The following is a 16592-nucleotide window of genomic DNA, read 5'->3' as shown; positions in this document are numbered from 1 at the left end:
CGAAATGGATAAATGGCTTAGTGACGTTAGCGGAACCATTCGAGAGGTGGGGGAGGGAGCATCCGCGTAGCCACTTCCGGCGGGAAGGTGATTGGAGCCGGACCGGGCATGTGCGGAGGAGTGGAGCGCGCGGGCCTTCAGTTGTTTGAGGTGATTGTTTAGGATGCCGCCGAAAATATTTTCTGAGCAGATGTAGTGCGGGGATAGCAGAATGTGAACGGAATGACGGATCTCCAAATATAGAGTTGCGTTGGCGCACGCTGGATTTCTTTGTGTACCTACTCAGAGAAGTAAGTCCCCTCGAGGCCAGCTAAGTTACTCCTAGGTAAGCCTGTATGCTATAGGTTTGTAGCCGCCATCTGGTTGAAACTAACGGGCTTAAGTGCACTTAAAGGTAAAGGAAAAGGGACCCCTGACCATTAGGTCCAGTCGTGACCGACTCTGGGGTTGCGCGCTCATCTCGCATTATTGGCCGAGGGAGCAGGCGTACAGCTTCCAGGTCATGTGGCCAGCATGACTAAGCCGCTTCTGGCAAACCAGGGCAGCACATGGAAACGCCGTTTACCTTCCCGCTGTAGCGGTTCCTATTTATCTACTTGCATTTTGACGTGCTTTCGAACTGCTAGGTTAGTGCACTTAGCTGTGTTTTACTGTGGCTGCTGTGAGGAAGACACTTGAACGAATGTGTGTGGAGCTGGAAGATGGGTGTTAAAAGTGCAGAAGGCAGTGAATGTTGATTCCATAGAGAAACGGATAGCTCCCTCTTTTTCCTGCTTCTCCTTTTATCAGAAAGGCAACTGATTTCCTTGTCTGGAGTTAAAAGATAATAGGAAGCTGCTTTATACCGAGCTAGATTGGTGGTCCATCTGTTTCAGAATTTTCTGCGGCTCTCTTAGGATTTCAAACAGGAAAGCCTACCTGGAGATTGAATCTGGGGCCGTCTACACAGTGCTCTACAACTGAACTATGGCTTTTTGGTTTCTCTTCCCCAATGGTGTAGATGGCGAAAGGGAGATGTCCTGATAAAGGACAACACAACAAGACTGACCTGGGGGAAACCAACCCTTTAAAAGTCTTTAAAAGAGTTCTATATGACATGTAGCTTTTGTGCAGCTTAGAGAACAATTCCATACGATGCTGTAGCAGTTGATCACTGGTGGAGGAAAGTTGTCAAACTTCTTAAAGCACTTTAACCATGTGGAAGCCAGTTTTAATATTCTCAAACCTATGTTTACTTCCAGAACCTGTGGGCTTCAAAGCATAGTAGCGAGTAACTGAATACTTGACAAAAGGAAAGGTAACTTAATATTTCTATAAAACGAATCTTCTTATTTCATAGATATTTCTGGCCTGAGGCCCAATTGCTCCTAGTCCTCTTTTTAGGGCTGCAAATTGTGTTTATTGAATTTGGCCATCTTATATATATAAAACTGTAAAAAGGGCATGTAGGTATGTTTCCACTTTCCACCGAAACCGCTTGACTGATAGCGTTCAAATTTTTACACAACGTCCCATGCTACTGTGAGAGGAAGCATATACCATTTGCATAGACAGATATCACACCTGCGCAACGTAAGAACACAGAACTCACCCAAAAGTGCATGCTGGGAAAAAGAAGCCCGAAGAGGTTGCAAAACAGCACCTCTAGCGGCAGCTACACTGGTACTGCAGCTAGAAAAGCTTCCCTCTCCACAGCACTTGGCTCGCCTTATCAGACAAGCCCAATGGAAGCGGGGACTCGTCTGGGTGGGGGTTGGGGGGAGGAGGGGGCGGGATACATCATGGATCGGGATAGGGTAGGGGGAATCACAGGGATGAACCGGGGGTGGGGGGAGGAGGGGATGGGATACGTCATGGATTGGGACAGAGTGGGGGGAAACACAGGGATGAGCCACAGCAACGCGTGGCAGGGCCAGCTTGTCAGCAATAAAATTAGTTATATATTAAGGTACAGTGGTACCTCACAAGACGAAATTAATTCGTTCCACGAGTCATTTCATATTTCTCCAACTGGCATTTTCAGTTGCCTAAAGTCTCTTAAATTTTCACAGTACAATTGTATTCATCAGGGCTCGAGAGCTTGTTTTAGTTTTAAGGTTGCATTCCCTTATGAGGAGACTTCCAGGGGCTGTGTGGAAGTGGAGGGCAAGGTTAGAGGCAAAAGAGGGTGGAGCAGTGGATTGTAGCCACCCAAAAACCAGCCATTTCTACAATACCCCTCCTCTTCCAGGAAGTAAATGACATTATTACAGTTCAGTGACACATTCCAGTTACATGAAGGAGAGATAGTGAGGGGTGCAGCATTGCATAGGAAGGGTCCTGTCGGTCAGAAGAAACACTCAGAAGGCTACCTTTTGGCCATGGTTCCCCCACCCTCTCCTTTAAATCTTTACCCTGAAGAAAGTCCCATTGAGTTTACTTCTAGGTAAAGAGGTACAGAACGGCACCTTTAGACAGCTTCATCAATTCTCCTTTGCTCTATTATAAGACTAGAATGCATATTTTTACTGACATACAAAGTGAGCAGTATACATATTAATGGTATTTTGCTAATACTGAATTATCTTCTGTTTTCTATGTATAATTGCAGATAACAAGTCGAACATCACATTTCCAATTACAAACTTTAAAAATATGCATCTATTTAATATTATTAGAAGATCTGTCTTCCAATTAGCAGCATCAGACGGGACAAAAAGGAGATTATTTTTAATAATGCCCAGCCGAATCATAACTTGTAGAACTTTGGTTTTGTCAGCTTGGTTTAACAAGGACTCCTCCCCAAGTGCTACTGAGAAACTAGATTTGGATGGATGGAAACATGTAATGCGGTCTGCACAGCAAGAAGAAGCCACTGAAAGAACATCACAGAGTGAAGAAGATTCTCCTTCAGCGGTTACTAGGGAACTTATTGAGATGTGGAGACTGTCGGGCAGACTTGTTCCAGAAAATATTAGCGAAGAAGATTTCAAGATTTTAACTGAATGTCCTACCAAGAGTTCCATAAGGAAGTACTTAAAATTCTTGGCTATAAAAGAAAACAGGAAGAAAGCTGACAGAGAAAAGAGAGAAAAACGAAACGAAGCAAAGAAGGAACGAATGCTAAACACTCAGGAAAATGCTAGTGGTGAGCTAAAAAATACATTTGTCCCTAAGCTTTGGGCTAGGTCACAGGATGCTGTGTACAACTGGAGAGCAGCCCAGTCTATGATCTTTGGTCAGCCTCTGGTGTATGATATGAACTACGAAAATTATATGTCACGCAGAGAAATGGAGAATACAGTGAAACAGCTGATGGAATGTGAAGGGGCCAATCGTAGATCTTTGGACCCATTCCACTTGCATTATTGTAATCTCAAAGCAGATGGTCCGTATCACAAAGAATTTGTCAAACGTTACGGAGAAGCATGGGACAAGTTATTTGTGACTGTGACAGAAAAGTCTTATGTTGAAGTCTTTCCAAAAGATCAACTTGTCTACTTAACTGCTGATTCTCCCAATGTGATGAAAACATTTGAGCATGATAAGATCTATATAATTGGATCACTAGTTGATAAATCAATGAAGACTGGACTTTCCCTTGCTAATGCAAAACGGCTGGACTTGGCAACAGCACGCCTTCCTTTGGATAGGTGCTTGCAATGGGGGGAAGGTGCCAAAAATCTCACTCTGGATCAAATGATGCGCATCTTATTAACTCTGAAAGATACTGGGGATTGGAAGGAAGCTCTGCAGTTTGTTCCACAAAGAAAACACGAAGGCTTTGTGGAAATGTCTTCCTGGTCAAAGCAGCAAATTGACACATGGAAGAAAACAAAGTTGCATGAAAAAATGGCTGGTCAAAGAAAGGCACACAAGCAGTTTGCACAAAATTACTCCAGGCAGCAAGCACAGAAAAACTGGTGGGAAGATGCGTCTTAATAGCATGTTAGCCACCCAGTGTTTGACTGATTGTAAGTTTGAATTAAATCAAGATTTAACCTTAAGATTTTAACTGCTTAAACTTTTCTCTAGCTCTTGAGTTGCATGGGTTTCAGCCAAAGTGACACAAGGACATGCTTTTCTACAAAAATAAATGTGAAAAATTTATTACCTGTTATTCAATATTCAGTGATAAGTTCCAGAAGTTATTCAAGAGCCCAATAATATCAAAATGTGACAGTGTATGTTGTAACCTTCACTCCTTCACTACCCTATTCTAGTAAGGGAATTGGCTTTTAGGCTGTGGATGCCAAATGAACTTCCCTCACAATACGTAACTATAAGATGAGGTCATGAAAGTTTTTATCATTCACAAGCACCCTTGGCTTCAAAAGATCCACAGACGCTTATGTCCAGGGTGTCAGTAGCCCATACTTGGTAAAGCAGAATAGATTTCTTCAGCCCCCACTGGCTAGCTCAGACCTGAAGCAACTGATAGTTCAGCAGCATGCTGCTGTTGCTGTACTAGGAACAATTTCTGAATGCTAGGGCAGCACAATGAATTATATCTGCTTTATAAAGTTGTTGGACAAGAAGGAACCTACATTTTCTGGTAAATTGCAAATATGACCATTGTATTCAGGTATTACGTAGACGTTTGTAAATATGAGCTTAGTTGTGGTAGCATTGAAAAATAAATGGAAATTTATTCGATTTATGTTAGTTATGTTGCTTTTTTTTTTTACAAGGAGAAAGCTGGAAATTTAATAATAACAAATTGGATCCATCATCATTATTGTGGCTTATGTGGTGCTTTGAACAACATAAGATCTTGCAGGATCAGATTAATGACTCATCAATAGCCAAGTACATGTCTATGGAAAGCCCAAAAGCAGAATATGAATGCAGCTCCCCATTCTTGTTCCCTAGCATCTGGTGTTCAGAGGCATACAGAGGTAGTATAAATCCATCCTGACTAGCCACCATTAATAGCCTTATTCTCCATGAACTCCATCCAAATTGGTAGCCATCAATACATTGTCTGAAAGCAAATTCCAGTTTATGTGCTGTATGAAGAAGTACTTCCTTTTGTTTTGCTGAATCTTCCCATATTCAGTTTCATCAGATTACTCCAGGTATTTTGACAGAGGGACAAAACCTTTCTACAACTTGCATAATTTTATACATCTCAGTTTCTTTCCTAATGACCCCTAATACAGAATTCACATTTTTTACAGCTGCTGTGCATGAATCAACGTTTTCATTATGCTGTCCCCAAACCTTTTCTTATTAGTATATATGTCAAGGATTTTTTTCCTAATGTGCATCACTTTAGACTTGCATACATTGAATTGTTTTTCTTCATACCCATTCACCCAGTTTGGAGAGATCATTTTTGGAACTCAAAATCCCCTCTTTGCTTTTATCATCCTGAACCATTTGATATCACCAGCAGATGTGACTACTTCACTTCTCGCCCTAAATTCCAGATCATTATGAACCAGTTAAAAAGCATCAGTCACATATAGATGCTTGAAGGGGCCCATTTGTTATAACCCTATCTGAAAACTGTCCACTTGTTTTTACTTGCTGCTCCTTAAACAATTACTGATCCAGAAGAACACATGGCCAATTATCTAATGACTGCTAAGCTTACTCGGGACTCTTTGGTAGGAGGATAAGTGAAGTTAAGTCTTACTCAAGGAAACAGTCGACTCAGGAGGCCAGGCCTAGTGAGCACAGCAACTCCTGGTATATCTTGCCCCCTATGAGGTAGCTGTGGGGACTGAAAGTCCCTGCCTTTCCACAGCTGTCTAAATCTCTTCTGGGTCCTTCCCAAGCAATCTGAGACTTCTGGCTGTGCCTGTCTTGGCTCCGCCGTCTTCATACTTTTTCTGGTTCTGGGAGGGGAGCTGGTCGCAGGAGGAGTGGGAGACGCCCTGGCTTCTTCACCAGCTTGATACATTACTGATCCTTGCCCACCCCCTCCTCTCCCACTGCTAGACTTAATAAGCTAGGAGGGACAGGGATTGGGCCCATTGCCATCAGCACCTGTTCCACATCTGATTGCATAAGGTGAAACTGATTCCACAAAACTGGAGTTGCAACAAGTGTCGTATCAAGATCACTGAATTTGAGCAACTCTATCCTCAGTGTGTAGCCAAGTCCGTCCCCCGTCCCCCAAATGAAAATCTGGTTTGGAAAACAAGTTTCTAGAAATTCTACCTCTTTGTTGTAACTAGAACATGCATTTCTCTAGAGTGACTACAACTCGACATCACACCCAGGCCTCCTAAGGTCCACTTAGTCCAGCAACTTGAGATAGGATGCCAGCAGGAAGGCAAGCACCCCTCCCGGGGTTTTTATTCTGCCCCCCCCTTTAAAGCCACCTTCGGCTTCCCACATATTGCGCTGACAATTTCACTGGATGGCCTCGAGCTCTTGAGTCAAAGAGACTCCCTCGCCCTAATTCAGCTCAGTCGATAGAGCATGAGACTCTTTAACCCCAGGACTTGAGCCCCGCAGCGGGCAAAAAAAGATTCCTGCATTGCGGAGGGTTGGACTCAATGGGCTTCGTTGTCCCTTCCAACGATGATTCTCCGAAAAGGACAGCGCTCCTCAGACCTAAACGATCGAGGGTGGCTGGGTGCGGGGAGGGGGGTGCGAAGCGCGCGGGTTGACGTCACGACCAATCAATAGGCACTCGAACACCACCAATCCCCTTGCGTCGACTGCTAGAAGAAGCTGCCGCTCCAAGTCGGAAGTTGCGACCACTTCCGCCCGGAAACGGAGCGAGCCGAGAAAACGCAGGAGCCTCTCTAGCCGCCGCTTCTCTGCTCCCCCTGACGACGCGAGGCGTGGGCGGGCTTGTACGGCGCTGCTGCGCACAGTCTGTGGACGCAGCCGCGGGGAGGAGGAGGTGGGGCAAAATGGCGGACGGCAAAGGAGGCGACGTGAAGCTGAAGCGGCCACTTCTTGACGGAGGTAAACACGCTGCGTTGCTATGCGAGGCTCTGGTCGGGAGTGTGGGGGCGCTTGGGGCTGGGTTTGGGCGGGAGAGGGGCGAGGGCTGGTTTCGGAAGGGGGAGCGGCGGCGGGCTGCGGGTACCACCTTCTACCCTTAAGAGCCCTTGAGAGATTTGGCTGCGTACCGGAGGCGAGTTCATTGCTTCTGACGGGAGCCAAGTCGCAGCCTCGTCTCCCGCGCGGCTTCGGCCGCCCCATGGCTTCCGTGAGTGAAGGTCTTTCTGCAGACTCACCACAATCCCCTCCCCCCGCGCCCCACTCCCGGGCTGTCTGAATGCTGCATTTCCCGGTGCCTCGGCTTTCTAATCTGTCTCCTTCACAATTCCGCTTCTTCCCCGTCCGTGTGGCTGGGCGGGAGTGGGAACCCCTCGTGGAAGACGTCGTAGTGCCTAATATATATCCCGCCCTGTGGCAGGGCAAGGATTGCAAAGAGCCGCTTGGCCCGAAACATTGCGCTGCTGAAGTGCAGCTGTTTCGTAAAGCAGTTGGGCGCCAGGGTAAATAATCCCAGTCCCTTCAAAATTTAGCGCAACATTGGCCCAAGGCTGCAATCCTCTATAGACGCCACACTGGACTCTCAGGGGCTTTCGTGTAGCTGGACATGTGCAGGGTTTGACTACAAACATACACTATTACTTTACAGGGATAATGCTACAGTAGTTGCTTTCTTCTGAAACTTCTTCGTGGCAACTTTTAGGAATAAAAGTTAACGTTTCCAACTAAACATGTTCAACCATATGCCCATATTTTCAATTTGGCATTACATTTTTCTATATTTTCCCAGTAATAGAAGTGGATGTGTCCATTATATTTGAAAGGACGAATGCTGCTTACTACTTTAATAACTAACAAATCGTTTGGATGCAACCTTTCAGTATTTTTAAAGATGTTTATTAACTTTAATATTTTTTAAAAAATGTCAGAGCAGTCTACCATAAAATAAAAATGAATCCAGCAAAATTATGCAATGAACAGAGGCATGTTTGCATACAGCTGATATCATGCCTGGGGAGACAGAAGAGTGTTAAGCAGGTGTTAGAAACCATCTTCTCTATGTCCTGTTATAACTTTTAATGTCTTAAGAACATAAAAGAGCCCTGCTGGATCAGTCCAAAAGCCTATCTAGTCCACCTGCAGTTCCCAGCAACTGGTATTCAGAGGCATATTGCTTCCTAGTGTGCGGAAGAACATAGCCATTGTGGCTAGTAGCCATTCATAAGCTTCCATGAATTTGTCTATTCCTTTTATAAGAATGTAGGAAGGCGCCCTGTTAATCTGTATAAAGTTAGCCAGTGTGTATGAAGAGATACAATATTGGTGCTACCCACCCACTGTATTACACAATTCCCACTGTAGACTAGGCCAGGTAACATTTTGGGATTAAGTATAATGAATCAATTGAATAATAAGAGATGGGCAGGCTTCCCTTTTCTTGCTGGTTAAAACATCTGAACACAGTAGTATTCAAATATAATGCATGGTCAAAACTGTTATTGAGTACAGGCAACTCCCAATTTGTGTAGGAGCTCCATTCCTGGACATTGCACATGTTGGCGGAGTGTACATAAGCCCGTTCTGCCATCTTCCAGGTCTGAAAACGGTCCACACATGTTTGAAAAGGTACAGGGCTGTTTGTACCTTTTGTTTTTTCTTGAAAAATGAACTGTATAGGGCAGAACAGTGTCAGAGACACTGGTTGTAATGTCAGCTCTGCCTTTTATCCTAAACGATTCTCTAATTTGAGTAACAATCACTGTAATTTGAGTACAGTGCACACTGATTGTGAATTTGTCAAGGATTGCAGCCATTTCCTCCTCTTTTTCTCTGCCCTCAGCATAAAAACTAAGTTATGTGTCATTTTAGACTTTTTATGGCGATAACATATTTTTAATCCTGATTTTTTTCTTTGAACCCACAAAGTGCTATATAAATACAAATGCTATATTCTTAAAAGATGTCAAGCTTTTTTCGCTGAACTTCTTAAAGTCAAAGGGTAGAATTCAGTTAGTGTGCCTTTGCACTTGCAGAAGGGCTTTTGTTCCAGCTGATGCCTCTGCAAATTAAAGGAGACACTTCTTGCTGATTTCTGCCTGTACCACCTTCCTTGCTTTTCAGCAGGACTCCCAATTCTCAGTGTACAGTTTTTCTGGGCACTGTTGTAGGGAGAAAAAATGGACAAATATCACCTCTGTTGTTCCTTAGCAGAGGCATCTATGATCTATTCTAGATCAAAAGCCGTTCCATGAGTACAAATGCACCAATTGGATTCCACCTTAAGAACTTTATTGTGATGTAAGCATTTGTGGTTTAAATATCAATGTTACAACTACAATCTAAGATGGATGCAGTAATTAGTATACATGGGGGCTGTTCAAAGCAAGACCTCTAAAATTATTCAATCAAGATGTGTGTTTTAATAACTTGCTCTACCTTGATCTGAATTGCCCTTGACAGTAGTAATAGTGGTGCCTTGCGGCTTTAAAGACTTATTTTGATTTCTTTTTTTGTAACTGAAGAATTTTGTTCTGCATTAGTCACGTGATTGGAGCTCCCTTCACTATATGTCTATGTTCTTACAGTGTGCTCTGTATAAACAGTTGTGGAGATGCTGACACTGTAAGTGCAAAAGTCTCCTCTGCATAACAGTGCTTTATGAGGTTGCTGCTCCCATCAGTCCACTCAGTAAAAATAGCTCATCTTGGTAAGTTGTTTCGACTTCACCAGGACCTGAAGAAGAGGCAGAAAAACCTGTGAAAACTAAGACTGTTTCTTCCAGTAATGGAGGGGAAAGTTCGAGTCACAGTGTGGAGAAGCCGGCAACTGATGAAGAAACTGATGACCCCGACACAAAGCCTGCTCCTGCCAAAATGTCCAAGTTTGGGTTTGCCATTGGCACACAGGTTGCAAAGAAACCGCCTGCAATATCCATCAAGCTTGGAGCAAATGTAAGTTATTGGAATGTTTTATTGTGAATTATAAAGTTGCAGTGTCTTTTTTGCAGTAGCATGCTAGTTAAATAGTAAAAAAAAAACTTAAAGCTTTTTCTTTCAATATCCATTGATCCATAAACATTTAAAATATTGTAAATGTTAACAAACTATGTATCTAAACCCACATGCATGTCCAGCATGCACGTGTATTCATACACACACTGCCAAGAGTTTTAGGATCTTTTGCTAGAGTTATGATGTACGTCTGTTATGACTATGTGTTTACACTTAACCTTACACCCAAATCAAGTTCTTACACAAAAGGATCAAAGAAAGCTTGGTTTATTATATGAAATGAAGGTGACAGAATAGATAAACAGGCAACAAATCCTACAATACCTACACACTTTAATCTATAGAGTGAAAGAATCCCTAACTAGTCTCAAAAATCTACAGAAAGTGAGTGTGGCAATTTTGCCACAGAACTCAAACTAGTAGCAAGTCAAGAAATGGAAGCGGGGTAGATTATGCCTGTCCAGGTATACACAGTTGGAGCATGTGTTGGTTCTTTATTGGGTTGGTTCTTTATCTTTATATATCTTCTTGATTGGGGCTTCAAAAGCTAACTAACAATTGAAAATCTTAGGGGTTTTGTATTAATTTTAGGCAATGAATTCTAATGGAGGAGGAAGGTGGGCTTTGAGATAAGCAATTCCTAAAATTCAAATCATTCTAACGTGCTAATGAATTTATCCTAGTTTCCTGTCTGTTTCCCATTTAGCTTATTTGCTTAATAATATTTTCATTAGATTTACATATGATGATCTTTACACAAGTAATTAGGAGCTCAGGATGTCTCCTAATGCCTTCCAGGACACATTTGAGATGAGGTTATGCTAACCTTCTTACGCATGCCATGCTCAACAGTAATAAACTAGAAAAAGTTCGGATTGACATACACCTATTCACTATTTCTTGTGAATTATAAAGCTGTAGTATGTTTTTTTGGATAGGATGCTAGCTAAGCATTAAAAAATAAAGCTAAAGCTATTTATTTCAATATTAATTTATTCATAAACATTTATAATAATGCACTGCTACAAGGGGATTAAATTCTGGAAGCTATTGGTAGGTGTGGTGTTTACTTGAAAAAATTATTTTGAAGTTGGTGGCTTTTGTTCTGATTTAGGTGTTATGCAGTACTGAGTACATAGCAAAATACTGGTGGTAATGTTTAGCTACACTGGTAAAAGATAGCTACACTAGTTAATATACTATTTTATCAATAAATATACTCATAACACATGAGCCTTGGTTAAAGGTACAAATAGCCATTGACAAGCATATGAAGAACTTAAGGGGCTTATTGTTGTTTTCTAAAATATTCCACCTTTCAGTGGGTAATGGGCATTTCCAGGTAGATTTGGGAAACACCACAAGAACCACAAATACGTATAACAAAACAAAAAACCTCACAACATAGGACAAAAAACAAATGCTGTCTTTGTTCTCTTTCAGAAACCTAAAGAGCCTACTCCAAACCTAGCTCCAAAAACGCTTTCTGTAGCAGCAATCTTCAACGAAGATGAAGATGTAAGTAAATATATTTTCTTAGAATGGAGAAGTATATTGTTCTCTGACCAGGACAAGTATGGGTACAGGAAAGAGAAAGTATCATATGCTACTAGTCCAATACAGCAAACTGGCATGGGATTCTGCTAAAATCTGTAATGTGTAAATGCCCTTTGAAATTTGAATTTCAAATAATTTAAACACTTTAGCATGAGGTCCTGCAGCCCCACCCCACCCCCTGTTTGCTCTAGAGAGGACACATTGGGGGGGGGGCTTGCAGAGAAGAGAAGAAGGGGTAGGCCCATTTGTGAGAGCTGAAACCAGCTATGCCAGCAGGCACCATAGTTGGGTATCACTCATTGTTGCCACACCGTCTTTAAAATTTGACACTTTCCTCTGTTTCTGCACAAGGCTTATATACTGTACAAATCTAAAGTATTTTTCCAGCCTTTGCCTTTTTCAGACTTGGAGTGGTTTTTTTTATCCCTGTGTTTGTAAAACACATTATTACTGCCACCTGGTGTGTGCAACCAAACATCCCTCTGACTTGAATTTGAGTCTGTTATCTTTGCTTCTTAATAGAACTGGCAGTAGGCAGATGAGAGAAATGTAAATGCTATCTGTTTTGGTTTTTGTCTTCGGCAGTATTGGTGATAGAACCTTGAATTTTAATTTGAGAATAAAAAAGGCTCATGGAAGGGGGCATGTGTCAGAAAAACGCACATACTTCTCCCTGGCTCAAATCTGATCCCTCTAGATATAGAGTTGCAACTGCCTGCTTTGTTCTGAATGTAAATATAAAGTTATTAAGTGTAAACTTGAATTCAGAAGAGGCTTGTAATGTGTTCATTATTTCATATGCCACAATTTTATTCCTACTGATTAGAATTTGTAACTATTTTCTTACGTTCATGTTCTCTTTGAAAATAGAGTGAACCTGAAGAGATGCCACCAGAAGCTAAAATGCGCATGAAGAACATTGGAAGGTAGAGTTGCACTTGCTTGTTATTTTAGGAAAAGGTGGGGTGGCAGAAAGATGTTCTGCATAGTAGTTTTGCTTTCTGCAACAACAACATTTCAAAACCTTTCATGGTTTTTCTAGTTATGGCCAAAACTATATGGGATCATTTCATCCCATCCTGTCTTGTCTCTTCTGTCTCATACCCACTTTTCACCCTGCTCAGGTTATGTCTTTCAGTACAATATTTTTGAAAGTTATGTAATATCTCTGGATCATAATGACCCCAATAGCAGCTAATCTGGAAAAAGCATCTTAGCACACTGAACAGTTTGTGACTGTTCATTATGCAGATACAACTTTTATTATAAACTGACTCTAAGGGTCATGTTCCATCTAGTTCTAGACTCACAAGCAATATTAATTTATAGGGGTTTTAATATTCAACATATTCAAAATGTGTGTGTGCTGCATAGTTATCCCAGGTTCAATATTGTGAGCATTGTCTCTAACTGCTGCTTTGTAGCTGCATAGAAGACATTTCTGCACTACATTTTTCCCCATTGTGTGGGAGTAGTTCTAGAGAGGCATCTTTTGAACTTGTCTGTATGGTTTCCTCACAATGAAAGATATGATAGTGTTAACTTTTTTGCACAGCAAACTTAAGAAGGTACCTACTGCATGTTAACAGGTTAGCATGTGCACCTGGACTTCTAAACCATTAATATGAAACTGATAAAGTTGGCCCCTTGCTTTTTGTTCTGTTATCACAGGGATACTCCAACTTCAGCAGGACCAAATTCTTTCAACAAAGGAAAGCATGGGTTTTCTGACAACCAGAAGTTATGGGAACGGAACATGAAATCTCACCTTGGAAATGTCCGTGAACATGATGACTAGTTGTGTATTGAGATCTGAGTGTTGGGAGAAATGGGAGGGTATGATATTAAAGGAACACTTTCCTTTTTTAGAGTGGTGTATGGCTATTTTGAGTGCCACTTTTAAAAGTTTCTAAGTGGTGCACAAAAAAACTGAGTTTAAAAGTAGAGGTAATTTATGTTTTGTATACAGATTTCAAAGCATTTGCTAATTTTGTAGCTTCGTGCAATTAATTTCACAAGGTTATGGAAAATAAAGACATTGGAAGTGGTACCTTTTTAAGAATTTTCTTTTACAACTATTCTTATATGAAGACAGAGGAAAGGTTACTGTCTCTTTAATCCATTTAAATTAAATGCTGCTGCACTCAAGACTTCCAGCTCCTACTTTGTAATAGATTGTTGTCTCCTTAAGGCTACTTTTATAGAAGGGGAGTAACTTGCTATACATTGAGTTTGATAGACTCTGGCTTTCTGGACAGCATAGAACCTGAAAAGACTACTGCAAAAAGTCATTTAGTATTTTAAACATCCATAAACTCAGACTTCTGGCTGTGGTAGTTTACTCTATAGTCCTGTTTTGAAACTTTGTGTAATTTCTCTGTGGCCTGTTCCACTCTTAGACATGTGTCTTACATGTGTATAAATATTAGGGAAAAGGTAAATCAGTATTTTGATTGTTTTCTTAATCATGAGTCTTGACCAGTGCTTGTTAATATTTCTTTGTCAATTTGAGACCGATAAAGAATATCAGCAGAAAAAAGGCATTACCAAAATGATGATTGTACTTTTAACCTGCTTTAGTTTTGGTTTCAATATTTCCCATAATCCCTTAAGAGGAGAAGAAAGCCACACACAAACCAACCAACCAACCGGTAGAAGCATATATCCATATTTTGGTTTAAATCTTTAGTTTAAATGCGAGAAGACCATCTTGTATTTTTAAGTAAGGGACACTCTTGGATTTTAAGACAGCATTTTAATCCACTTCGGTTTTGTCATTAAAGCAATCTGTAGAACATAACTTTACACTTTTATCTCCAGCTGTTTTACATTTAATATTGCTGGAACACTGTTGAGAGTTAATTTCTTTTAGCGATAGAGTTTTCCGTCAGTTATTATTTCTGTAATCTACCTGGACACAGACCTAAAACACTTGAGGACTTTTCAGCAGGATTTAAGTTGTGTAAGTAGTCTGGGGTTAGGTAATATCATCAGTCACATAGCTGAAATAGATAAAATACTTCAGAAGCAGTATATGGGTCTGAATTACTAGTTTTCATATGTAGTTTGAATATCTGGATCATATTATAGATTACTTACCTACTGTATGTTAGTCACTCTTACTTCAGCACAACGAGATTATCTAGTGGGGGAAATATGCATCCAAGTTTTATTTTTACAATTTAGAAGAGCTTTGACCATGTAGACATCTGTGTGTAAGATCTAAGCAGTTTTGTATTTGTATGTGAATTTTTGTTTGCAGTTAAAAATCTGTAACGTATATTTTCTTTAAAGGCTTTGCTATAAACATAAGAGATGTAAACAAGTTATTTATCTAGAGCTGCAGTTGTTCAATTACTTGTGAAAGTTCAAGACTTTTAAAAAATGATTTCTTTTGGCTCCTCATTATTGAGGCCAATGGCACAATTAGCCCTTAACTAAACCATTAATCAGGGAAAAGGAAAGATGGCACTAGGTACAACCATTTATGTACCTAAACTCATCTCTCTCTCTCACACACACCCCTTCAATTTATAAATTCATTTATAACCTTTAGGTGACCAATGTCCTGGTCAGCTTTAGCCCCATTCTATATAATAATTGTGCTTGTTTTCAGTACCCTCCCCACCATCAAAGCAATGAAAAAGTACACAAATCCTTTACCTTGGGCCTATGATATACTAACCTCTTGAAGTTTCACAAGAACTCTTTGAAAAGGAGGAAGGAAAAGTTTGGAGTATTTGTCATGATTTATTCCCAAGTTGGGGAAGAAATGGTGGGAACCAAAAGCTGTAACTTACTCTTCTTTGAGCTTTGCTTGTGCTGATGCTGTGTAATCTTTAGCCATGGACTCTAGCTGCTGAGGCTAGTGTTTTTAAGTATAAAAACTTGTCAAGTAAAACCAAATTCCATGTCAATTTCGTGTATTATAAACAAAGGAAGTGCTATATATGCTTAAATTTACCAAGGCAAGTGTGAACACAACCTTTTTTTCTTTTTTTTTACAAAAAATCTTGGCTAACGTCACTGTCTTATTTGTGTGTACAGTACACCATTTTTCTCCCTGCTACACCTGCCTAGCCAAACTTCTCGAGAAGTGAAGAATTTAATTACGATAAATATTTCCAGATTAAAGGAGCTTCTCAAGGCCACCATGAATTTCAACAAATTATGAATCTGACTTGGAAACTATTTTGAAGAAAGATATAAGATGTGCTCCAGTTAATAATTTACCATCATTTAATGAAACACCTGTAAGTAGTATGCTTAGCTTAAGCTATCAGCCCTTCATTTTTCTGATTTTGAATACTGGCCACTGAATTGACTGCATTACTTCTGCAAAAGGCAGGAGTTGCTTTTTCAATTTGTTTTCTTATCACAGATTTCTTTTGGTGTAGAAAACTATTTTTCAAAGTGGGTTCTCGGGATTCCTAGGATTTCCCAGTGACGGGCGTAGAAAGGGAGGGGCGATAGGGGTGCTCTGCCCCAGGCAGCGCGATCCCGAGGGCGCCATGGTGGCTGCCCCCCTGCCCGCACTGGGCGCCCCGCCCCCATAACACACACCACACCCCCAGAACGCATCCCGCCCCCGCCTGCTCTCTGCCCCCAGTGCCAGAGCATGAAGCTCTGCCATTGCCCAGTGAGATCAGTAATGACAAAATATACTTGGAAAAGCTGCATGTTTTCTGTTGCTAATCTTGCCTTTAGTATGTGCAGCCATTGGAGAAGTCTGGGGGCAGTTTCATTTCTGGTGATGATGCCCGGCAGGCCAGGCTACCGTCCTCCATAAACTCGGTGCAAACTTTTTCCAATCTGCTGCTGCAGGTTCCATGATGAGTCTGTGGACAGGGCTTTGTGAAGATCTGAAAGCCACTACTTTAGAGGATTTGATATGTTTGCATGCCTCTCTTCAAGCAAAATATTTGTCATTGCTTGTTTGTCAAATAGAGGTCAGGAATGGGTGTATAGAGCATTAACCCTGTTTTTCAGGGTACAAAACACAAATTCCTCACTACATACAAATTGTGAGCATGTTCTACAATAGTCCCATCTCCTGGCACAATATTTTTATATGGCTCAAGA

General features: G+C 41.1%; 2 protein-coding genes across 5 annotated transcripts; both read left to right on the top strand.

Moving 5' to 3' along the window:
* Positions 1–53: 53 nt before the first annotated feature.
* On the top strand, positions 54–6483 carry TRMT10C (tRNA methyltransferase 10C, mitochondrial RNase P subunit). 3 transcript variants are annotated; one of them, XM_035115116.2, is made up of 3 exons: positions 54–150; positions 1242–1297; positions 2591–6483. In XM_035115116.2, the coding sequence occupies exon 3, from the start codon at positions 2635–2637 to the stop codon at positions 3919–3921; it is 1287 nt and encodes a 428-aa protein (XP_034971007.1). In that variant the 5' UTR covers positions 54–150; positions 1242–1297; positions 2591–2634; the 3' UTR covers positions 3922–6483. The 3 variants fall into 3 exon arrangements, with proteins under 3 accessions (XP_034971007.1, XP_034971006.1, XP_060129696.1); XM_035115115.2 differs by having other exon boundaries at positions 88–290; XM_060273713.1 differs by having other exon boundaries at positions 89–325.
* A 287-nt stretch (positions 6484–6770) lies between these two features.
* Positions 6771–15416, top strand: PCNP (PEST proteolytic signal containing nuclear protein). 2 transcript variants are annotated; one of them, XM_035115120.2, is made up of 5 exons: positions 6771–6906; positions 9673–9893; positions 11397–11471; positions 12381–12436; positions 13182–15416. In XM_035115120.2, the coding sequence occupies exons 1-5, from the start codon at positions 6852–6854 to the stop codon at positions 13306–13308; spliced, it is 534 nt and encodes a 177-aa protein (XP_034971011.1). In that variant the 5' UTR covers positions 6771–6851; the 3' UTR covers positions 13309–15416. The 2 variants fall into 2 exon arrangements, with proteins under 2 accessions (XP_034971011.1, XP_034971010.1); XM_035115119.2 differs by lacking the exon at positions 6771–6906 and adding an exon at positions 7001–8568 and having other exon boundaries at positions 9725–9893.
* The last annotated feature ends 1176 nt before the right edge of the window (positions 15417–16592 follow it).

The sequence above is a fragment of the Zootoca vivipara genome, chromosome 4, assembly GCF_963506605.1.
Source record: "Zootoca vivipara chromosome 4, rZooViv1.1, whole genome shotgun sequence".
In the NCBI taxonomy this organism is placed as follows: Eukaryota; Metazoa; Chordata; class Lepidosauria; order Squamata; family Lacertidae; genus Zootoca; species Zootoca vivipara.
This window is presented reverse-complemented; position numbering and strand designations above follow the sequence as displayed.